General features: G+C 44.6%; 1 protein-coding gene across 1 annotated transcript in view; it reads right to left on the reverse strand.

The window, feature by feature from the left end:
- Positions 1 to 6,853: 6,853 nt before the first annotated feature.
- The window catches only part of THBS4 (thrombospondin 4), a 46,312-nt gene continuing 29,332 nt past the window's right edge, over positions 6,854 to 23,833 (reverse strand). The window contains exons 10-22 of the mRNA XM_019728193.2: positions 22,106 to 22,258; positions 18,899 to 19,003; positions 18,205 to 18,312; positions 17,732 to 17,891; positions 16,275 to 16,393; positions 15,346 to 15,398; positions 12,640 to 12,833; positions 11,504 to 11,682; positions 10,821 to 10,869; positions 10,525 to 10,721; positions 9,707 to 9,879; positions 7,604 to 7,743; positions 6,854 to 7,065 (exon numbers count right to left, since the gene is read on the reverse strand). Of these exons, the coding sequence (XP_019583752.1) occupies positions 7,004 to 7,065; positions 7,604 to 7,743; positions 9,707 to 9,879; positions 10,525 to 10,721; positions 10,821 to 10,869; positions 11,504 to 11,682; positions 12,640 to 12,833; positions 15,346 to 15,398; positions 16,275 to 16,393; positions 17,732 to 17,891; positions 18,205 to 18,312; positions 18,899 to 19,003; positions 22,106 to 22,258 (1,692 nt within the window). The 3' untranslated portion in view covers positions 6,854 to 7,003. The remainder of the gene's footprint in view (positions 7,066 to 7,603; positions 7,744 to 9,706; positions 9,880 to 10,524; positions 10,722 to 10,820; positions 10,870 to 11,503; positions 11,683 to 12,639; positions 12,834 to 15,345; positions 15,399 to 16,274; positions 16,394 to 17,731; positions 17,892 to 18,204; positions 18,313 to 18,898; positions 19,004 to 22,105; positions 22,259 to 23,833) is intronic.

The raw sequence follows: 23,833 nt of genomic DNA on the forward strand, positions 1-23,833 counted from the left end.
GCCGCTCCAGATCCCACCACCCCTCTGCTCCGCCAGCCTTGGGGAATTCCTCGCTGTCCTTCCTGTTTGCCCACATCTGCCTCTTGAGCAACTCCAATTTCATTCCTTGATTAAGTCTGATCTTTCCAAACAGTATTCCTGGTGGCTATTTTAATTTTCCAGAAAGGGACCAAAACCCGACTATGATCCTATACCTTAGATCACCAGCACGTGAGGTTGTCAGAAGGTGGTGGGGCAGCGTCTTGAGACACCGCTCCATCTCCCTCCCATATTGCCCTTTTTTTCAATTCTCCCTTTGAGGCAGAGGGTAAACTCTGAGCTTATTGCCTTAGGGGGGAAGGTGCCTGCAATCTAAGCCTTAAGAAAAGTTTGGGGGAGTAAGTAAAGGAAGACTGGGAGCAGACAAAATTTCCTGGCCAAAAGCAAGGAGGAGAATGAGGCTTCCCTCCTCAGACTAGGGAAAGATTCTCCCATGCTGAGAGGGAGAGTGAGAAACGGGGAGGCGAGCCCTGGAGGGCTTCCTGCAGCCCCACAGCTGAGGGCCAGTAAAGAAATGACTGCATGGGTTCAACAGATTTGAGGGCCCAACTTGTGGTCTTTTACCCTCAGAGACTGGGGGTGGGTGCTGACCATGGTCATGTCAGGAGAAATTTGTGTGGCAGATGCTTCCTCCTCCCACTTTGGTACTGAAAAGGCCTCCTCGAGTCTTGATCCTGGGAGAATGGAAACCCCGAGAAAGACTGAAGTAATGTTTTTCTTGAGTGTGGCAGAATGAGCTCTCAAAATAAGGAAAGTAAGGAAAGTTGGGAACTATAATAAAGTTGTTCTCTTGCAAACCTGAGTTCGAGGGCTGATTCATCTCAACCACATTGCTGAGGAAGTGGGTGAGGTGAGGAAAATACTTTTCATTCTTTTATGGTAAGCTAAGGGATAGGCCGCAGTTACTTGTCAGTCACGTGTTCCGTCAGAAAAGGGGAGCTTCCAATCCGTAGGCCTCAGTCACCTCCCAGCCCTCCAGATAAGTAGGCATGTTCAAGCATCCTTACAAGGTTTAACAGAGGGTGTTGAGGAAAGGGAAGTGTTCCCTGCCACATCCCCACATGGGCCCCAAGTCAGGGCTAGTGTGTGCCTTGGGTGTGTGGCTGGCAAATGAGGGATTTGAGGGCTGTAAGCAGGATCTCCCAGGCCGTTAGTTGATGCTACAGACGGTTGCTTGGTGATGCCCCTGGAGCAAGGAGAGCTGCGCCCAGGTTCTTTCCTCTCTGTATGGTGACAGCCCCCATTGTTGAAACGGGCTATGTTCTAAAAAATGGTCAGTCACTTATTTGGAGTTGAGGACACATTTCCCCAGACTCCTCCAAAAGCAGATAATCCTATAGGTGTCAACCATCAGTGGACTGTTTTTTGTTGGTTTTGTTTTTTGCTTATGAGGGCAGCTTTGGTACACAGAAAACTTTGGTTTTTAAAATTAGTGTTTGGTTAATTAAAGATACATATTGCAAAACCTTAAGTTTATAAGTTCAACTTAAAAATCTTACTACTCTCCTATAAAATCTTACTACTCTCCTATACTCTAAATGTACAAATCTACTTATTCTATAGCAAAATTTATAATCACTTTTCAGCTTTTCATTAATGTTTAATCCCATTTGCAAACTTAATTAAATTTCCTTAAGCATTTTAAACTGCATTTATAAATTTATGTTAATCTATAAAATAATAAAACACTATGTTAATTTGCAGTATGTTACAAATTTAATATGTTTAAATTTCATTTATACATTTGATTTTTCTGTCACTTGTCTGACAAAACCTACCTGGTAGTTAAATAACTCTTATAAATATAAAAAACTTGTAAATATTGTGGTTTATAAGTTATCTTAACCACCTCACTATTTATATATTCGACCAAATTCTCCCATACTTTTTAACTTAAAATCACAAGTCTAAAATCAAATACTCAACTTTAACTGGAATCACAAGTTCAATTTATTAGATTCTCTAATATGTCAAATTCTCTTAAATATTTCAAGTACTTTAAATACCACATATTCAAAGAGCATTTACAAACAGCACACAAAAATATTAGGATGATGTGTTCAGCAAATTCTACATTTTCTCAGGATTAAAAGACCTGGTCCACTGAGGATACTATACTGTCTCGAAAAATTGGGGGAGGACTTCTCAGTGGACTGAGGTTGTTTATTAACCAAAGATTTAGGCAAGGATGTAAGATTTGGAGCTGCGGACACTGAAGGGTATTGTTCTCATGACTCTGAAGGAAAGGCTGAGCCCTCTTTCCTAGTCCCCATGCTATTAGGAACCCAAAGTGTATGCCCTCCAAACAGGGCGCCTCGTATCTCACTCCCCTAGATTCATGTTATAAATTACCTAGTTCTCAAGTTTCCTCACCTCTACATCAGATTATGTTTTTGTTTCTTGAGTATATTCTGAGTTATCTTCCTGGTCTGGGCCATAAAAAGTGCTTATAGATATTTAAATAACAGGTGATTGGATTCTGCATCTTATTCTCTGACTCTGTAGCCCAGCACCAAAACTAAACTAACAACAATCACCAGCAACAATTTGGAAATGTAGGAATCTAAGCTGGGAGGGAGAAGGAAGAGCTTCCTTTCTCTTTCTTGGGTGAAGGCAAAACGAGTTCCACCTCCCTCTGAGCACCTGGGGCCTCCTCCTGCTGCAAGAACATCCTGGAGGATTCTACCCAGGCACCATCTTTTCCCCACAGTGCCATGCCTCTTCTCTTTCCCATCCCCTCAGAACCCTTGACCTCAGGGAGAAGTCAGGAGGAGGACAGGTAATGGCACTCATCCCCGTTAGTGAGTGATTGATGGCTCAGACTCTTAGAGCTGTTAATGAGATTCCAATGAGGACCTTACTAACCTGAATGGACCTCTAATAGATTCCAGTCACTGTGCTGAAATTGAGTATAAACACTCAAAAATCCTGGGACAGAGGGGACAGCATCTGCTAATCCATTCCCATACTGTATATCTGGCTAGGCTCTCTCAGGTGCTTCCTGATTTTCACCAATTTTTTCTACTTCTCCACTTCGTTTTAAAAATTGAATATATTTGACATATAACATTGTGTAAATTTAAGGTGTACAATGTGTTAATTTTATACATTTATATATTGTAATACGGCTGCTATATTGATACTTTGCACCTCTCTCACATTATAAAATCCTTTCTTTTTAGTTGTTGGGATAATTAGTTTTAGTCTCTTAGCAAGCTGGGTGATTATAGTACAATATTGTGGTCTATATTCACTACATTGTGCATTAGATCACTATAACTTATTTACTATCCTTTGTAAGTTTGTACCCTTAAACAACATAAATCTTATCCCCCCCCCACCCCCCCCACTTCCACACACTGGTAACTACCATTTTACTCTCTGTTTTTTATGAGTTTGACCTTTTCGGATTCCACGTATAAGTACTGTCACACAAATTTGTCTTTCTTTGACTTATTTCACTTAGCATAAGGTGCTCAGGGTCCATCCATGTTGTTGCAAATGGCAGGATATCCTTGTTTCTCATGGCTAAATAGTATTCCATTGTACATATATATACGTCTTTTTTATCCATTCATCTGTTCATGGGCATTTAGGTTGTTTTCATATCTTTGCTATCGGAGCTAAAACTGCAATAAACATGGGAATGTCTTATCTCTTCAAAATCCTGTTTATTGGGTATGTACCCAAAGTAAATGGACTGTATGATAGACCTATTTATAATATTTTAAAGATTTTGAGGAACCTCCATAGTGGTTGGATCAACTTACATTCTTATCAACAGTGTATAAGGATTCCCTTTTCACCACATCTTTGCCAGCAGCTGTTGTCTCTTTTTGAGGATAGCCATTCTTACAGCTATGAGGTGATATCCCTTTGTGGTTTTGATTTGCATTTCCCTGATCATCAGTGATGAACATCTATTCATATGCCTGTTTGCCATTGTGATGTCCTCTTTGGAAAAATTTAGTTCTTCTGCCCATTTAGTTCTTCTGCATTTTTAAATCAAATTGTTTTTTTGTTATTGAGTTACATGAGTTCTTTATATATTTTGGATATTAACCCCTTGCAAAACTATTCTCCCATTCAGTAGGTTGTCTTTTCATTTTGTTAATTTTTTCTTTTGCTGTGCAGAAGCTTTTTAGTCTGATGTTGTCCCATTTGTTGATTTTTGCTTTTGTTGTTTGTGTTTTTTGCATCATATCCAAAAAACCATTGCCAAGACCAGTGTTGAGGAGATTCTTACCTACATTTTCTCCTAAGAGTATTTCCCCACTTCTTAAACAAATAGTTCTCTGATAGCTTTCTATATCAGCTTCAAAGATATTGAGGTGGGATGACTAGGAATAAGACAGGATAGTGGTACCCAGGTGCATGTTGGTAAATGTTTGACAATCAGCTCTCTGGAGCCCTGATTTGTAGTGTTTGCCAATTTCTGTAGTGTAAATACTCCCACCACAGCCAATTTCCAACTATCGATATTTTAACAACTGGCTCACAAAATTCCTAAACATTTAATGGTTGGTTCTCATGAGCTGGTATGTGCTGTCTTTAGCACACCACTGGATCTAGCTCTTCTGTTTGCTCCCTGATTGCATATATAATTTTGTCTTCCCAACAATTTAATAAGCTCCCTAAGGAATGGAATTGTGTTCTAGGTCTCCTGTGGGCCCCTGGTACTAGCATGGTTATAGTCAGAAAAGTATTAACTTAAGAAACTGCTTCCTGTGGATAATTGCTTTCTTGGAGCAACTGCACAACTAACAGCAGGGAAACTAAAAAATGGGGAGGCTGCCTCCTCTTTTTACCAGGCTCAGGGAAGCAGTGTAGGGGAGAGTAAGAGCTATAGGACGGTTTTGATAAGGACACCAAGGATACTGTAAGAATTCAGCTCCGAGTCCCATCCAGATCTGATCATCCAACACACTTTCCTCTCAGAGATTAGTGTATTTCATGTACAGGCTCTGGTATGTACTTCAGTGATTAGAATGAAATCCCTCAAGAAGATATCTAGCCTTCCTCACAGACTGCCTAGTAAAGTACCAAGGACTCTGGAGAAAGAGCATTAAAATAGCTATAACATTATAACCTAACTGTACCACAGAGTGGGTGGAGGACCAAGTGGACTAGAAAGCTCCCGCAGGTCCTAAGGGCTCAGGAAACAACCTTTCAGTGAGATCCAAAAAAATGAGGAAACGGAGGAAGACTGAGAGATCGCAATCTCCAACCAAATGAATTTACTTCTCCTTTCTAGTCTCTTTTTGAATTGGGAAAGATTTGTAGGTGTGGAACAACAGGTTGAAAAGGCCGATGACAGCAATATGGCCCAGAAATCCTTGGAAGGCAGCTCCTGTTGCACGGATCTCTCTAGGAGACTACATAGTGTCAGCAGAGGGAACAATTGTTGGACAGGCTTGAGTTCTGTACACTCATTGAAGACCTGGATGTAAGAGATCCTATGTCCTGAATTATGAGGCAACATACACCTCTAGGCTTTACATGTGAGGGGGAGTTGTTCTGACATATTGGCCATACATATGCCATTGTATTTTCTGACTATTGAAATTATGATAAAACTGGTGAGTGTTTATCTTTTATTTATGATCTAAGATATTTCCAGGAATTCTGGAATCGGAGAACATTACTACCCAGCACTATCTTTGAAACAAAATTCTTAGGGAATTTATAAAAATTTGCCTGGATATTTGCCTTACAAATGGAATGGAAGAAAGGTTAGTGCACAAATTAGGCAAGTTTCTGTCTTGTACATATCGCAGTGCTACGATAGCGCCTCACCATCATTAGAGCATATGTGTGAGCAGCTTTTTTAAGTGGTAGGAAGGCTCATATGATCCATCTACACGATTGTCCTCATTACTTAAGTGGCATTCATCCATCCATTCATCCAGCAAATATTTACTGGATATATCTGCTGCATGCCAGGTACAGTCAGTCCTTTGTATCCACAAGTTCTGCATCCGTGGATTCAACCAACCACAGAGAAAATGTTTGGGGGAAAAATGTAGTTGCCGATATATACTATATAGTTAGGCCTACGATGGTCAGGGCTATACTGAACATGTACCAACATTTTTTTTCTTGTCACTATTCCTCAAACGATGCAGTATAACAACTATTTATACAGCATTTACATTGTATGAGATATTATAAGTAGAGATGATTTAAAGAATGTGGGAGAATGTGTGTAGGTTACATGCAAATAATATGCCATTTCATATAAGGGACTTGAATATTCTTGTATTTGGGTATGTATCTGCAGGGGGTCCTAGAACCAATTCCCCATGGATACCAAGAAATGACTACTATGTTAGGCATTTGGGGATACTGATTGTAGTAGACCTGGTCCTTTATGTTCAATAAGCCTACATTCCACTAGGGGGAGCCAAATATATAAATAAGCATAATTGTTGAAGGTACTGGGATAAAGTCCCTGCGCACGTGTGTGGGGTGGGGGAGGGTATCAAAGAATTAGGCAAATACGCCCCAGGATTGGTCAGGAAAAGTCTTCATAGTGAAGGTGCCCTTGAGTACGTGTTTCTGAGGGTCTTTATCCAGAATAAGGAGGCTGCTCAGGTGAGCATGTAACTGTTAGGTTTTTGTGTAAAGCCAACTGGAGTGACCGAAGATGAGACCTTGGGCTTGGACCTTGCAATTCATGCACATGCTCAATCTCACTGACTGACCCAGTCTGAGGTAAAAAGATCTCCCAGTAAGTCCAACGTGGATACCTCCGAGGACAACATGCATACCAACAAAGCCTGAGCCACCCGGGGGTAAGTGATGTCTGAGCTGGTTTTAGAAATTATCTCTTCTTTATTGCCACATTCATATAAAAAGTTTGATATATTTGGGCTGGTAAAAGAAAGCCACAGTGTATATAATGAAAGTTTAAAAATATATGGCTTTACTGTTTGGAAAAGCAGTTACGAATTGCTTCTTGGGCTTAATTATCCAGGCGATCAAAATTCTGGGTTTGAAATTCTTGGAAGTCCTCTGGGATGGTGTCTACGAACAAGAAGAAACACAGGTGGGGTTAGTAAGGCTCCTTATCTCTGGAATCCTGATCCACCTTCCCTGTGCAGGCCTCCTGTAGGGGTCACTGTCAGCCTGCCCTACAGGCTCCAAAAGGCCCTGCTGCCATTTTCTACTGCAGGCAGATTTGCAAATTGTTGGCCTGAAGCCCAGGAGTGCTAATTCACAGGTCTAACGACAATTAGCAGGCAGCATACATTTGAAGTCTGAGTATGTTTGAGCTATGTGAAAATAAAGGCTGCCTGAAAATGAAACCTGACTGAATTTCTCACTGAACCTCAAATCCTAAGTCAAGCAGTTAAATTCTACGTGTCTCAATTTCCTCATCTATCAAATAGGAAAAATGAAGTAACAATGACATTTTACTTCAATTATACAGGGACTATCAAGTTTTAGTGAATATGTAGCATGAGCTTGGGGCTTTTGGGAAGAAAGTGTGCTATAAAAATAAGGTGGCATTATTTGATTAATTTTAATAGTAATATTGTATAGTAACAAGAATGTACATTACCATTGCAGCGATACTTGAGGTTGGACCAAATGATGTTTTCTTGGGAGAAGCAGAACACACCAAGCCGGCCTCCACGCATGGTGGTGTCTATGGTGACTCCAGAGTCAGCCACCAGCTCGGAGCCTTCATAAAACCGCACTCTGCAGACAACACAGCCCAAGTGGGTGTCCATGAAACTCAAACAAAGGTAAGGGTGAAGTGCCCATTGTGAGATCCAGGGGTCCCACTTCGTATACACCTGTCTTTGCTCTGTTTCCTACTCTGCTTTTCACAGATTGAATTGTGCTTTAGCTGTTCTCCCTTCCCTACTAGATGGGAAATTCCATGCAGTCAGGGATCACGTGTCCATGCCCTCCCATCTTCTGTCTCTCCAAAGGCCTAACACGATGTTGGTCAAACTCGATGGGTACGTGCTAATGAGTTACAGAGAAACCACAATATGACCCAGGGCCAAGAAACTTTGTGACTTCATTGTCCTGTGAGTTACCTTGGCAAGACATCATGCCTAAAAATCACTGCTTTTCTTTAGGGCAGATGGGTACCATTTGGTGGAATTTCTGAGCAATGATTTTCATCAGAAGCAACAGTACTCCCTAAAGCAGGGTTTTAGACATTTGTGGGGGCCTTTTTGGCTGTCATTGTGGCATTGACAGAAGCGAGGGATGCTGGATGGCTTACAAGGCCCAGGAGAGAATAATCAAAACTTGTCCTGTATCCCAGATACTTTTGGAATGTTCCTCCAGACACTTGGGGAGGTGTCATTACCTGGGCCTAGAACCTAACTCCCTTTTACTTGTGACCATGTATTGATTTTTTTTTTTTTTGGTATTGTTTTAACATGAACTGAATTTTCCAGGGTACACTGAGAAACTGTTGGGTACTTTATTCTGTTTGAAAATGAAAAGCTGTTTGCCGTTGTAGAAATTCACATTACTGTTGGCAACAGCAGTGTAGTAGTTAAGTCACCAACACACAAACCTGTATTAGAATGTTACCTTCCCAGTAATTTCAGGGATAGGTGCAAATGTCTATTTCACTTTGTGTTTTGGTGTGGTTGTGTCCAAGCATTTACAGGATTGTGTTATGAAGTATTCTTATTCTCTATTGTTAAGGATCAGATTGATTTCCTAAAATTCCATGGGCAGATAGGTTATATTTTCTCTGATTTCATTTTGGGATAGAAGAGAGGGCATTTAATAGCTGTTATAAAAAAGGGACATTGGGCTTAACAGGGCTGAGAACATGATTAGGTTACTGGGAGACCAACAGTACATTCTATGTAAAGGCTCAAAGAAGAACAAAATACGAATTAGCCCTCATGATTTGTTTTCCACTAGGCTGCTTTCCTCCTCTGGTCAGGAGAATGCTATCAGTACTCCTTTATAAATGCACTCCATAAGCTGGCGTGGGTGTTGAGCTGCAAGTGTGAGGAAGGAGAAAGCAAGTACACTGTCTAAATTTCAAAGAAAGATGTAGTCCCAAGCCATCCTACCTTCTGAGAATAGTTTCTGTTGTTTTCAATAGTCCTATAGGGATATCAGGCAGTTTACATGGACTTACATGAAGATTATTTCATGCGGCAGGTGGTACATGCCAGGCATTGTGCCAGGCGTGTTGGAGACCAAGATAAAATAAGACACAGGCACTGCCTGCATGGAGTTTATGGTCCAGGAGGGAAGACGGACTCTAAAGGCCTCATTGTAGTGTGAAATACTCATGAAGAAGCGATCATACAGGGCCCAGAGATAACACAAGGGAGGTGTGTGTGGAGGGGAGACTCAGACACGTCTCACCTCAACCTCACATGGGTCAGCATGTCCACTCTCAGGCTTCTCTGAAGAATATGGCAGGAGGGGATCACCATGCAGGGGCATCAGTCCCCTGACCACGTCCTTCTACCGCTAGTCTGGCCCTAATGTCCAGGTGGTCAGTCTGAGCCTGGGTGTCTTCCTCCCCCTTTTCTGTGAGCGGTAGCCTGAGGTCTTGGCATACCCTTGAAGACTATCCTGGGTCCGGCCTGCTCAGGGGAACGAAGGCTCTGAGATGCAAAATGAGGGTGTGTTTTGCTCAAGTGCAAGGTGAGGAACTGGGTGATCCACCTACCTGATGTAGCCCACCTGGGGCCTGTGCTGCAGGAACCAGCGGTAGGACACCTTGTCCTTCCAGCCCACATTCCTGGAGTCCTTCCACAGCAGCCTGACCTGGTCGCTGGTGTCCCCGGTGTGCCACAGGGAGTTTCGGAGATGCTCTCCTGGACCTGTCTTAGACTTAACAGCCTGGACAATGAATGACACAAGCAAGGTTTTAGGACAGAATGCACAGTCCACCTTTCCTGGTTATCGGGGGTCGTGATGAGGAGGTGAATTCATGGGTACAGAATTCATGAGTATAATCTGGCTGCCTTGGGTTTGGACAAAAGCATAAACACTTAGATGCCATTTCTATTGAGGTGTCCCCAACCCTTTAATAATCAGCATTGGCCAATATTCTACTACCCCATTCCTACTAAAATCCATTGTTCCACACATTCGCTCAACAAGGGCTCTAAAATCTGCCTTTTCTCCCAGTGGGAGTGACAGAGGCAGCCTCTCAGCCCTCTTGTACATAGTTGGCCCCATCAAGGAAACAGACCAGCCGGTTTCCAACAGTGTGCCTGAGCTGTACCCCAAATTTTCCTCACCTCTTGGGCCCTACTCAGGCTGATGGTCTCACCACTAGAGTCACTGAGAGGTTAGAATGCAGCTTGTACACAAGAATGAAGGAAAGGACCTGGGTGGGCTCTGGAGTTCCCTGACTTGAATCCTAGCACAAATGCAACCATTTCTTAGGTGGCCTAAATACCATGAGGGACAACACAGAATCTTAAAGGAGGGTGAAGGACCCAGAAGAAAGGGAGATGAGTGACCTCAAACCGCCAATACCTTAAGCTGAATGCCAGGTTCTGCAACAGCTCGGAACGGGGTGGCTTGCCAATACGTCTGCTCTGTCTGCTTCCACATGACCACGTAGAAGCTGGAGCTATCTTGGTAACCAAAGATAAAGCCGGCATAGTCATCATCCGTCTGGGTATTTACGTGGAAGGTCCCTTCGAAGTCAACTCCATTAAAAGCCGTATATCCTACAGCGACCAGAATAAGATTAGAACAGCAGACAAAGCCACATATATAGAATTCACTCTATCCAGCTATTCAAGTAGTAACTGAGGTCCTGGACATACCCACTGCCAGGCCGGGGTCACTGTTCATGGTCTGCACAATCTCCATGCCCTGCAGAGAGAGTGGAAGGAGTTAAGAACAATCTTCGAGGGGACAGAGTGAGCTCGAGGAAGCCCAGGACTTCAGGCGTCACAGGTGAGCCTTGTTCTACCTTGTTATGTGCTCAAAGCTGACTAGAAATCATTGCGCTAAAAGTGTCACTTAAGCAAATTTAATAAAGCCTTCACTGGAGAACATACATACACTTCTAATAAATGTCTGGCTGGGTGATGCTGGAAAATCTACTAAGCCTCCCTGTGCCTTCCTTCTTTAGGTACACAAGGAGGACACAGGGCAGGCAGTCTACTAGAGAAAGTAGGGGCATGGCGCTAGGGTCAGACTGCCTGGGTCCCCATTCCAGGAGTCTCAGCCACTTACCTGCATCGTTACCATGAGAATCATTAAAGCTGTATATATATATATATATATGTATATATATATATATATATATATATATATATATTTCCTTATATGTAAAATGGGGCCAATGAAAGTACTTTGTCATAGGGCTATTGTGAGGAATAAATGTGATCTGGAACAGTGCCTGTCTTGCAGTCAGCACCCTCTCAATGTTACCTAGTCCTCTCAGAGGCCCAGTCTGTGCTGAGAAGCAAAGCTGAGGTGGTGCCAATTATGTGGCACTCACCTGGTTCAGGACCACCCAGTTGGGATCAATCTGGGCGTCCCCTTCAGGGTCCAGGACCACGGTCTGGTAGGCCCGGAAGTCGGTCAGGGTGATCTCCGCATTCTCTGGGCAGACATCTATCCGATCGATGACCTGGTCCTGGTCAAAGTCTGTCTCACAGACGTCCCCCACACCGTCATCTGAGTGGGGAGAAAGGACGAGTGGAGCTTGGTAATGCCTACACCCACCACCACCCCTTGACAGAGAAAGGGGGTTAGACAAGAGCGAGCCCAAGTTCCACCTGCGGGCTACGGTTTTCAGCCCATGTGGGGATAGGAGCCCTGACACCTGCCATGTGTGAGCCTGCCCCGGACCCACCTGGAGGCCTTGCAGTGGGTTGGAGAACCCCACTGTATGTAAGCAAACGAGCTTCCTGGGGATAGAGTAGAGGGCAACTGTTCAAAACTGACCTTACAGGAAACCCTGGGTGTCCTCTGAGAACAGTGGGGTTTACCAACTGGAGGATCTTAAGCCTGACCTTACATAAACAAATGTCTATAGCACTTTCTAGAGTACAACAAAAAAGCAGGGAAATTACTGTCATCAGAATTCTCTCTAAGACCATAATTTCTGGTGGTTCTTCAACTGAATCTGGCCCACGCTGTGTTTTGCGCTGCTGACTTGATGGTATTGAAATATTTGAATTTGCATAGCTGTGGATGGGTGTGCCCTCGCCAGCTCACCACGGTCCTCCCCACTCTGCTGTCTCATTTCTAGTCAGTGCACCCCTTTCCTCATTAGCCTGGCCCCTGCGGGCATCTGAGTTTGTGAACTCACCGAAGGCATTTACTGCTGTGCCTTCTCTCTCACCTGCTCCTTTTCTGTAACTCTGGGTGAAAGGAGCAAGCAAGATGGCGGAGCAGCTCTCCAAGCCCCTTGAATGGCTTCCCTGCTCCACGTTATCTCATCCTAGGGCTGCTCCGAAGCAGCAAAGCAGCTTTTCTCTGACGGAGTTGGAGACTGGTATCTATCAGACATCTAATGTCCATAAGCTGTGGCTACTCAGAGAAGGTGGGGTCCTGGGGGGGGGGTATCATGTTCTGCCTGGCCGAAGGGAGCCTAGGGGTCCCATGCAGCCCTGGGCTGAGTCCACTTACTGTTGCTATCCTCTTGGGCCGGGTTGGGGACCAGCCGGCAGTTGTCCGGTCCAGGGGGCACCAGGTCTGGAATGCCATCATTGTCATCATCATCATCACATTCGTCACCAATGCCATCCTTATCGGTGTCCAGCTGGGCACTGTTAATGACGTTGGGGCAGTTGTCTGTACTGTCCTGGTGCCCATCTCCATCACTGTGGGAGAAAGGAGAGGTAGTTTGCATCACAGGTCAGCAGAGGGCAGTGAGAGTCCAGCTCTGAGGAAGGAGAATTTGGGTCTGGGGTTTTAACCAGGCTTGGTCTTTTATCAAACCTATGTGTCTTTAGATAAGGCTGCCCTGTGGATCTCAGAGACCATTTTCCCACTTCCTGCACCTCATGAAATAATAGATCACTTCCTACTCAGGAAGATAAGGGTCAAGTTTGTGATTTTGTGACCAGATGCTCCTATCAGTCCCTGGAGACTACTAGCTCATCCTCAACTGAGAGAATGTGCCAAGGGCTCAAAGCGATGGGCAGTGGAGCCAGACTGCTCAGCCCCTTAACAGCATGTGGCCCCAGGCAGGATAGTGGACCCCTCTATGACTCAGTGTCCTCATCTGTAAAACGGGAATAACAGAGCCTACCTCAGAAGGTTCTTATGAAGATTAAATGACTAGAATCTTGCATATTCAATTTTAATATAGGAAAAAGCACTTCTAAGTGCCGGGTCTTAGGAAGCCCCACAATGTTTTCTGTTTACCTTCACAATCCCCGGCCAGTAGACCCAAGAAGGATCAGATGTGAATGGCAAAGAGAATAGGGCGGCCCCTTCCCTGAGACGTAAGCATATAGGGTGGACTCAAGTCCTGGTGTAAAGCACTTCTCAGAACCTCTCTCTGCCTATCTGACTTTTTTTCTTTCCAGGCTTAATGCCCTGTCCCCAGAGCTTTCCCTGAGTTGTTGGAGACAACCCATGGCTAGTCTGGATCTTAACAGATATTCCTTTCACCCCGCTCCAACCAGGGCCTATTCTGGGCCGGGAACTGCTCCTATACTGTCTAAGATGGGACAGAGCAGAGAAGCCAGGGACCAGTCCCTGCCCTTCAGGCCGTGCTTCCCAGATGGGTTCCAAAGAAAGTGAGGCCAAGCTGGCCAAGCAGAAGATGACGTGGCTCAAACAGTGGAATTCCTGTGCCTGTTGCAGGGCTGCCTTTTACATCGTAAGATCGAGCTCTTTCCATTAGCAGCCATTCTACATAGCCATGAACATCTTAATGCAGCAATCAGCAGTTCTTCTCCTCCTCCCCAACGTTCAAGATTGTGGGAATTAAAATGTAGCAGCATGAGTCATTTATTTTATGCAAATATCTAGAGGCTGGTGGGATGGGATGTTTTAGAAATTACTTCAGTGGCACTCAGAGTGCAAGATGACCTGCCACAGGGAACACTCTTGATGGACATCATTTAGGGAAGTTGTCAGGGTACCAGTCCCACCTTCCACTCAACAACAGACAGCCTATGTCCGCCTCTGTCACTGACTTGCGTCTCCTCGTGCTGTAATAACAGTATCAGCCACCAGTCCCCGCAGGTCAGCTGAGGACCAGCACTGTGCCGGGAGCTTTACCTACATTATCTCTCATTTTCACCATAACCTGCGAGACACAATTATCTCTACTCTGTAGATGAAGAAGTTGGGACTTTGAGAGATTGAGAAGTGTGTTTAAGTTTCCTTAGCTTGCATGTGCGCTGCAGCACAGACAGAACACAGGGCAGAATGGGACTTCCTAGGAGCTGCCCTTGAGCAAGGTTTGGCTCGAGAACACTGTCTGCAGGGCAGCCTCAGAGAGGTTGAGAAGGGAAGCTATGTTTCTTCCTGCTTTGCCTTTTGGAATCCTTTCCCTCTCTCTGTTCCCCTCCTCCCTCCATCAGGATTCCCTATGGAGAGGAAACGGTTTAGAGCCTTGGACAGCAGGAGCCTCTCGGGCAGAACTGCACATGTATACATTGTGGGTAATGTTCTTACAGCATCTGATCCAGCCTTGTGTCCTGACCTAGGACTCCATCCACGTGGGGCTAGGAGGGTTGAGAAAGTTCATTTGCAAAGAACAAATCCACTCAAATAAGGGAAACTGCATGGAAAAATTTCAAGAACAATGAAATAACAGTGATCCCTCAGCAAACTGACGGTTTTCTATTTTGGAATGATGGTTACGCTTTCCTGAGGTGAGAGCATATAATAGTAGAAGAGCTAATATCTACGGAGTGCTATCTATGTAACAGAAACTGTAATATGTACTTTTCATAAGTTCAATGTTCACAATAGCTACATTCCATCCCCATTTTACAGATGAGAAAACCGAGGCAGAAAACTGAGGCACAGAGAGATTAGATGACTTGCCTAAATTTCGACAGTCTGTAAGTGAAGGAGCTGGGGTTTATATCTCGCTGTGTCACTCCAGAGCCCATCTCTCTGAAGCATGATGCTATACTGCCTCTCCTGGAACAGAAGCTCCCTTGCTAGAGTGCCTACTGGCCTCTCCTGATACCATCACTCTGCTATACAGAATTTTCAGGGAGGTGTGATGACCTGAGGCAGGGCTACTGTCCCACCAGCAGCTCAGTCTACCCAGAGAGATCCCAAAGCATGGTAGCAGCTGAAAGCTCTGAAAGATAAAACTCTCCAGATGTTTCATCTGGCCCTATGCAGCTGGGAGATGGGCCATACCTGTCCTGATTGGTGTCACAGGAGTCCCCAACCAGATCGTTATCCACATCGGACTGCAAACAGAACAGAATGTGTTATTTATCACTGGGCCTGCACGCACAGAATGTTTCAGAGAAGGCAGACCTGGCCCCTCATCACTGGATCTCAGGAATTATTTCTCTAGAATTGGGATGGCGCAAAACTTGAAAAGGATACCACCATATTGGTGTAGGCACAATGCTGAATTTTCAGAAAAGCCTTCCAAAATATCAAGCTACACGGATGGGCTGCCTACACACCAGATGAGCTGATTGTAAAAGGGCACTGGGGCAGCCTGGTGGCAGGTGGAGGCGTGGAACTCTGGCACAGGTTGGAAGGGAGACAGCCTATTGGAGGCATGGATGGGGATGAGGCAAACTGATTTTGCTTTGCTTCTGAATTTTGGAATTGAGCCAGAGTGGAAATGAGTCAGAGGGCAGCAATGACTCTCCTCTCTCAGGGCTTTAAAAATACATGACATATCATCCCCAATTATCCCGACCGGAAGGAGTGAGAAGGCAAACAACATGTCGCTGACTGAACTTAATCTGAAATGTCCATACATAGGCTGTGTAGGGGGTTTGGGAAAAGGGACACGAGGCTCCCAATGGTTAATTCCGTGTTAACATTTTCCTTTGAGCAGAAAAAAAACTTGTTTGGGGCATTGTTAATGTCATAGGCACTCTACAGCCTGTGAGATCAGTTCAGAGGGCCTCAGATCTCCTGTAATGTTCTTCCTATCGCCTCCAGCCCTCAAGTGTGCGATTTCCCCACCTCTGCTCCAGCAGGTATACGGCAGCAGCAGAGAACTGAGCTGGAGGGCGCTGCTGCGTTGTTTGACACCGGTCTTATATGAGTCTCTACATTGGGGAGTCCAGCCTAGAGTTTGAGTTTCCCTGGATCCTACGAACCTGGTTAGGGTTGCTGACATCAGGACAACTGTCACAGGCATCCCCCACGCCGTCACCATCCCTGTCCCGTTGGTCACGATTGGGAACTTTTTGGCAGTTGTCCAGAATGTTTTTTATTCCTAGGAGAAAGGAATGCTTTCCTGAGTCAGGTGAACCTCACAGACAGGTCTGGAACAGACTTCTAGGGTCTGTAGAAATCAGGCCTACACACAGGTAAGTGGTGAGTGACATCTGCCTGGGCCATCCTCAGGGAGCCACTACCTTTTCCAGCAGTTATCTAAGGGTAACGTCAAAGGATGGATTCTGGGAGACTTAAAAATGAACAGTGATCTGAGGCATTTATCGAATGAGTTACAATTCATCCAAGATATCAAGGGCTATCACTGCCACTTGATGAGGAGATAATGGGGGCTAGGTGGGCTGACCCCGAAGAGGGAAGAGCTTGTGGGTGTAAGCTAGGCCTGGGACCCCAGGGGTGTGCTGGAGTCAGGCCTATCGTGCCCCTCTCTTTTCAGCTTCCCGCCCACTCAGTGGTGGCGGGAGTGGTATTTATATTGTGGAAACTGGCAAATGCTATAACTTGGGGTTTTTTTTGTTTCATTGAGCTGGTTTACCAGCACATCACTGGATCTGGGTCATTAGTTGGGCTTGTAGAGGGGGAGGTCATGTTTTAGGAAGGTATTGATGTTCTAGAGGTGTGTGTGTGTATGCGGGGTGGGGTTTGTGTAGCAGGGGGGTGTATTTCTAAAAGGATTTTCCTTCAAGGGCCTGTGATATGATAGTTTTTCAGACACTATCAGATCCAGCCTATAGTCTGCTGATAGTCACGTGTGTGTTATGAAAGCTATACAGGAACAACTGTCCTTCCTCAAGTCCTGTGAGGCTCCAGAACTAAGCACAGGCTCCAGAGGGTACCATTCACACAGATCACAATGCAAGGCCCCTTCAGTGGAGCCTGGAGCTGGGCAATGCAGCTGCCCTGACTCCACAGCGGTCCCCGAAATAGGGAGGAGATGGCCATGTCTCCTGAGAAGTACCTGATTCTCTGCAGGAGGAACCTGACCCAGGCGCTGCAGCCTGTGACCCTGCTCAAGGCCCACTCATTCAATTCTCCACAGGACTCTCATGCATGAAAAGGATGGTAGCAGTGGGGAAAGGTGTAATTTGGAAGATAGCTGCCCTGCAAAGACACAGTCCTGACAAGCCACCGATTGAAGTATTTCCTACGAAGTTTCTAGCAGTGATGTAGAGTTCCAGAAACACCCAGGTTGTTAAATACCAAGGAGTGGGCTGTGGAGTCTTCTTCCACAGACACAAGTGGGCCTTGGGTCCCCCAGACGCAGGCTGCGTGAAACAACCCAGAGGGGGAAGGCCCTCCTAGGCAGTACTTCTATTCCTGTTCCTAACAGAGAACAAGGGCAGGAGGACAAATACAAGACAAAGCGAGGCAAACCCACCATCTCCATCCATGTCATCATCACAGGCGTCTCCTTTTCCATCCCCATCTGTGTCTCTTTGGTCATTATTTAGGATATCCCGGCAGTTATCGCAGGCGTCTCCAAAGATATCTTTGTCACTGTTCCTTTGGTCCACGTTGTGAGTCAGGACACAGTTATCCTAAAGGATCAGAAGACTAAACACTTACTCGGACTTTTACTGTATCCCTACTGTGTGCCTGGTTCTGTGGCGGATGTTGGCCGAACTCCACCCCTCACCCCCCCGAATGGTCACAGCTGTCAGAACTCAAGAGGTCCAAGGTTGTCACTTTTATATTTTAAACATTTGACAATCTTAGAATAAGATGTGGCAGTGGAATGCAGGCATGGAAACTAACATTTGGGATTATTACTATAAATAGCTGACTTCAGGGCCTTTCCCCCACCATCCCTGGCATGTGGCAATTTACAGGCCCTCCCAGCAAAGCAGGTACCTGCTCATTCAGGATCCCATCTCCATCAGCATCCTCATCACAAGCATCGCCAATACCATCTCTGTCTGCATCTTCTTGGCCAGAATTTGGCACATACTTGCAGTTGTCCTAAGGAGGGAAACACAGCTCAGAGACACCTACATTTGTCTTTTTTTTTTTCCTTTTTCTTTCAGCTTTACTGAGGTAGACTTGACAAATAAAATTGTAAGATATTTAAAGTGTACAATGTGATCATTTGATATATGTATATATTGTGAAAGGATCCCCCCATTGAGTTAATGAACAGATCCATCACCTCACATGTCCCCCTCCTTTTTTTTTTGCTGAGAACATTTAAGTTCTACTCTCTTAGCAAATTTCAATTACACAATACAGTGTTATCAACCACAGTCACCTCGTTATACATTAGATCCTCAGACCTTATTCATTTTACAATTGAAAGTTTGCACCCTTTTACCAACTTCTCCCTATTTTCCCTACCCCGTCTACATCTGTCTTAAATGATTTGTGACCTGAAGACAGCTGTGGCTGCCTGGCTTTATTGTTGATGGCTGTTTTGCTACATTTAAGAAGCAGCTCCTTTAATAATGCCCATTTAAAGGGAATCTGCAGAACCTCTTCCCCATGTAAGGGGGGCTTTGGAAAGCCACAGAACGTGTGTATTTCTTTTTTTTTTTCAGCCTGCCCTCCTTACCTTCTTGCAGTTCCTGGCAGAGCATGGCAGTTCTTCATCAGGGTAGCTGTCAATGTCCACATCCTTTCCACAGACGTAGCCATCACCAGCCCATCCGACGCCACACTGTGAGGGGAAAGCCCGTTAGAGGCCTGGGAAGCTGAGTCTGGCGGGAGGCTGGTGGCTGACAGGGCCTCTGCTCCTGTGTGTGCATCACCAGAGGGAGGGTCCAGAGCCACATGGCCTTGTTGGGTAGGGTTTTAAAACTGCTAAACTGTTTTTTGAATAGTCTAAATGGTTCAAAATTCAAAAGGTACAAAGGGATAGATAGTGAAAACTTCCTGCTTCTGTTCCCTTAGCACAGGCAATCAAGGGAGTCAGTTCTCACGCATACTTTCAGAGATAGGCTATGCGACAGGCAAATACACATCCATTCTTTTTCTCTTTTTGTCCTTTACCCCAATTGGTAGCAGACAGAGATATGCTGCTCTGCACCTTGATTTTTTTCAAAAAGTTAGCATTATATCTAGGAGCTCTTTCTATATCACTCCATGTAGATTTATGTCTTTTTTTAAATGGCCGTAGATATACCATACATAAGGTGGTATACATGGGCCTCAATTAATTCAACCAGTTTTCTACAGGTGGGTCAGGTTTTTAAAATCTTTTTAGATTGCAAACAATGCCGCAACAAATAGCTCTAGTACATGTGTCATTCTGCACATGTACTGGTTTTTTAGTCTGGAATTCCTGGTTTAAAGGGTGTTTGCATTTGTAATTTTGAGTTACTGCCAAAGTGTTCTCCATATGATTGTCCAGTTTCTTTTCCCAGTGGAAATGAATGCATGACTGGGCGGCGGGGCTTCTGTGGCACTTTGCTTATCATTCTTGAACCACAGTCATGACTCAATCTGACAGTCTTCTACATAGATCAATTTCCACCAAAGGAAGAGCCCTCTAAGGTGCTTTACCTCTATTCATATCCCCCTCCTTTTTTTTTTTTTTAAATAGGAGAAGGTTCCCACAGGTGCAGAGCTGGGGTCTGTGTGTTCACTACTTCCCTGGAGAAGCCTACCCAAGTACCCTGCCACCACCAGCCACTGAGAGCAAGCCTCATTGTCAGCAGAATAGGCATTAAAATACCAGTTATACCAGAATCTATTGCCATTTCCTCCAATTGTTCCAATGATACCACAAGGTCACTGTTTCCCATTTTACAAAAGAATCAACTAGGCTCAGAGTGGTTAAGTCCCCTGCTCAGGGTCTCAGGCCTTGAACCTGTCGCACTCCAATGTCTTTTGTCATTTATATTTGGTTAACATGCACTTTGCGTTCTTCCTCTGATGTTCCATATCCTCGATGGCCTCATTAAGGGATAGCTGACAAACCAAAGGGAAAGGAAATCATTCCACACTTGGTGACCTGAGGATAAGATGGCACCTCGGAGCCCAGCCCAGGAGCAGTGTGGGCACCCGCAGGAGGGACAGGCAGAACAGCAGAAGGAACACGGGAGAGGTACCTGGAAAATGACAGGGAATTACAAGGGCAGGGAGAGGAAAAGAGTGTGAGGAACAGAGTCAGGGCCAAGAGAAAAGAAACTTTACACGTGTAAATGTTAAATTTCCTGGCCTCACTAATCAAAACAAGGTGATGTAAGACCAGTGACTTCCTCAGCGGCAGCCTGCCTGTTCTCAGTCATCTGCACTCTCCTTCTGCAACCAGGGATTTTGAAGGCAGGATTCCAAAGACATCCCTCCCGTAACTACCCTTATTTCCGCTCAATTGCTTCAGCAGGGCCTTCGGAAGACCTGGAAAGCTCAGCAATGGGGTATGGTCCTTGACTCATTTGAATGTAGAAAAAAATTTCCTCTAGGAACAAATACATTTTTAATGAGCCATTTTCTGGCAGATGAAATTATTTTAGTAGTCACATCAAGTGTATTAATCCTTTACCATCTGTTGTTGTGCCTTATTACAAATTTGAAAACATATTAAGAGCCCCATCACCTACCATCCCAGGGAAGTCGTTAATTGTTTCACAGAAAATGAGGATTTAAATATAGATATATACTTGCCTCTCAATGCTAATAAACATGACCAATCAATGGGAATTAGGGAAACTATTGTGGGTTTTTTTTGCACCTTTTGACCCAGTTTGTTCCTTCCTCAGGACCTTGTATTGCCAGAGACCACTGATGTCATTACATTTATTTCTTTAGTTTTGATTCTTCTCATATTTCCTATTTGAAAAGTGATATGCTCATTGTAGAACATTTCTGCGAGCTTCAAGAAGTCTAACTTTGAGGTAGAGAGGTCTCCCAGAAACCATCCTGCCACTTGGACATGCTCAGCAGGAACCTGTGAATCTCAGATTCTTGAGGGCTGTCTCCCAGGGCCTGGCTCCCTGGGAAGGAAGGAGGTAAGCAGCTGAAAATGAGTGATTTATCAATACCTCGAGTCCCCAAGGACTCTGGAGCCTGAGATTCGGGAATGGATGGCAGGAACAAGCCTTTTTCCTCACCAATGGCCCACTACACACCCACCTGGCATGAGTCTCCATCAGGCTATGCCTGCCCTGCTCTCTTCCCAGCCTCCTCCTCTTCAGATTGGCTCCAGGGTTGGGAAATGCATAAGAAGAAGAGGGATTACCCACGGGGCTATTCCTGAATCTGGGTGAAAGTGGACATAGAGAATGGTGCCGTCCACTCCCTCCCACTTTCCTTCGGGAAACAGGAGGTTTCTTTCTGTGGGTACATATCAGCCCACCACCTCTCCACTGCAACCCACCTCGTAGGAAATTAGGCTAGATTTTGAAACTGGTTGTCTAAAGGGTAAGGACTGTTAGAGATGACAGCAGTATGCTAACAAGTTACACAAACAAGTAGCTAGGGCAAGAGACAGAAGGGAGGCAAGGAGGCTCCTTCACCTCCAGCTGCTCCCTTCTCAGGCCTTCCGCAGAAGGTGTGGGGGCGCTGGGGCTCCATCACTGAGATGCCCAAGGGGAAAGTGTTGGCCAGCAGGGAGAGAAGAGGTAGCTGATGGGCAGATGGACTTCCAATTGCTCCCCACAAACCCAGCGGACCGTCTTGCTATTGTTACATTCTCTGTTTACCTTGATTGAAATGTTTTCATTTTTGAGTACTTTTACCCTGAAGCAAGTAGAAACCAGAGAAGGGTGGTGTTTAAAATGGAAGAGGAAACATGGTAAAGCAAGTAACAACAACTTACCACGCATGTTATATCCCCCTGCCTCTCTTCGATGCACTGCGCGTTCACACTGCAAGGATTCAGTTCTGGATTTCTGCAGTTTCTTTCAGGTTTGCACCCCCTTGTCTGATCACCAGTATACCCAGGTTTACAAGGCCCACAGCGATAAGATCCCTGCAAGGGGCAAAGACCAGACATGAGCCAGTACCTCCAAACTGTGAGCAAAGCTGCTGTGAATGTGTTTACTTTTACATGTACTCAGTGATGCCAGGAGTAAGTGAGACACGTGTCTGCCTCTTTGCTTAGGTGCGTGGCTTCTAAGATCTTGTGAATACTGGGAAGACACCACCAGATTGGAAGCTGTGACAGGCCACGTAGGCATGAAGGAATAGAAAGAGTGAAGGCAGAAGGCTAGACGGTGAACCATCACTTTGACTTGCCAGCTCCACTGAGGAGGGCAAAAGGGGAAAGGATTGACAGTTCCCATCGGGTCCTTACTCAGGGACAAGAGAGATGGTTTGATTAAAACACAAGTTAGAATTTTTAAAAACGGTTCCTTTTGTTTTTTTACAATTGAGTGACAAAGGAACAGGGTACAGAGAATTGGCGGTGGCTTTCCCCTGAGAATCCTTCGTCAGTTAGGCTGCTATGGAAGAAACCTGGCACATACGCTGTCAGCTCCATTGCTATGGCACCTCCAGGGCCAGGCATGACTTTGTTTTCAAACAGCTTTATTGAGATAAAATTGACATATTATGAAAGAGACCCACGTAAAGAATACAACTCAATGATTCTAGTCACTAACAACCCCTGAATTGCCAAGTTCAAAGGCTGCTCTTCAGTGATCTTTGTTGATCTGTCAGTCTCATTGGACTACTTACTCTGTTTGGTCAGTTCTCTCCTTTTCTTAAGCTTCTGCTCTTTTTCCTTTGCCTACGTCTTTATTTTTTGAGGTTCTTTGTAGTTCTACTTTCTAGACAGTTCCGCTGTCTACTTTTCTTCTCCCTGGGTGACTTTAGTTATTACTTTTATGTCAATGTCTCCCAAATCTATTTGTGCAGACTAGCTGTGTCCTGGTAAAAAGCTAAGAAGCAATAAATCCCTGTGTATTCCTAGGCAGTATAGCATGTGGATGAGAACACAGGCTATGTAGCGAGACTGGAAGTCTTATTAGATGTGTGTGGCCTGAGCCTAATTGCTTAACCTTTTGTGCTTCAGTTTCTTCAACTGCAAAATGGGGAAGATAATAGTGCCTGTTGCTAGGGTTGTTGTGACGATTAAAATAAGTGACTCAATACTTATAAAATGCGTTTGCATACAAGGAAACTAGAAGCCTAGAGATTGAATAAGTTTCCCAGGGCCATATAGTAAGTTAGAAGCAGTCATACTTGGAATAAGAAATTCCTTTGTTGACAGTCTACTGTGCTATACCTATCATCTCAGAAACAGTTGACAGGAACTTTCAGAAATAAAACGCATATCTGAATATTAAAATTTTAGACCCCTTAAGGGCTAAGCATTTTGATTTAATACAAATAACTTTTGAAAAGTTTTATGGAAATAATGAATACGATTTGGGGATTGTGTCATCACCAGTAAAATTCATATTCTGGAATACTGAACTATTAATATAAACTAAGAAGCTCTTCTTTAAAAAATACAAGAAAGAGTTTATTTTAGTCAATAAATATTCATCAAAAGCCCAACATTGCAACTTTGATAGAAGATACAAAATCAAGTTTGGCAGTT

The sequence above is a fragment of the Rhinolophus sinicus genome, linkage group LG03 (genome assembly GCF_036562045.2).
Source record: "Rhinolophus sinicus isolate RSC01 linkage group LG03, ASM3656204v1, whole genome shotgun sequence".
NCBI classification, from domain to species: Eukaryota; Metazoa; Chordata; class Mammalia; order Chiroptera; family Rhinolophidae; genus Rhinolophus; species Rhinolophus sinicus.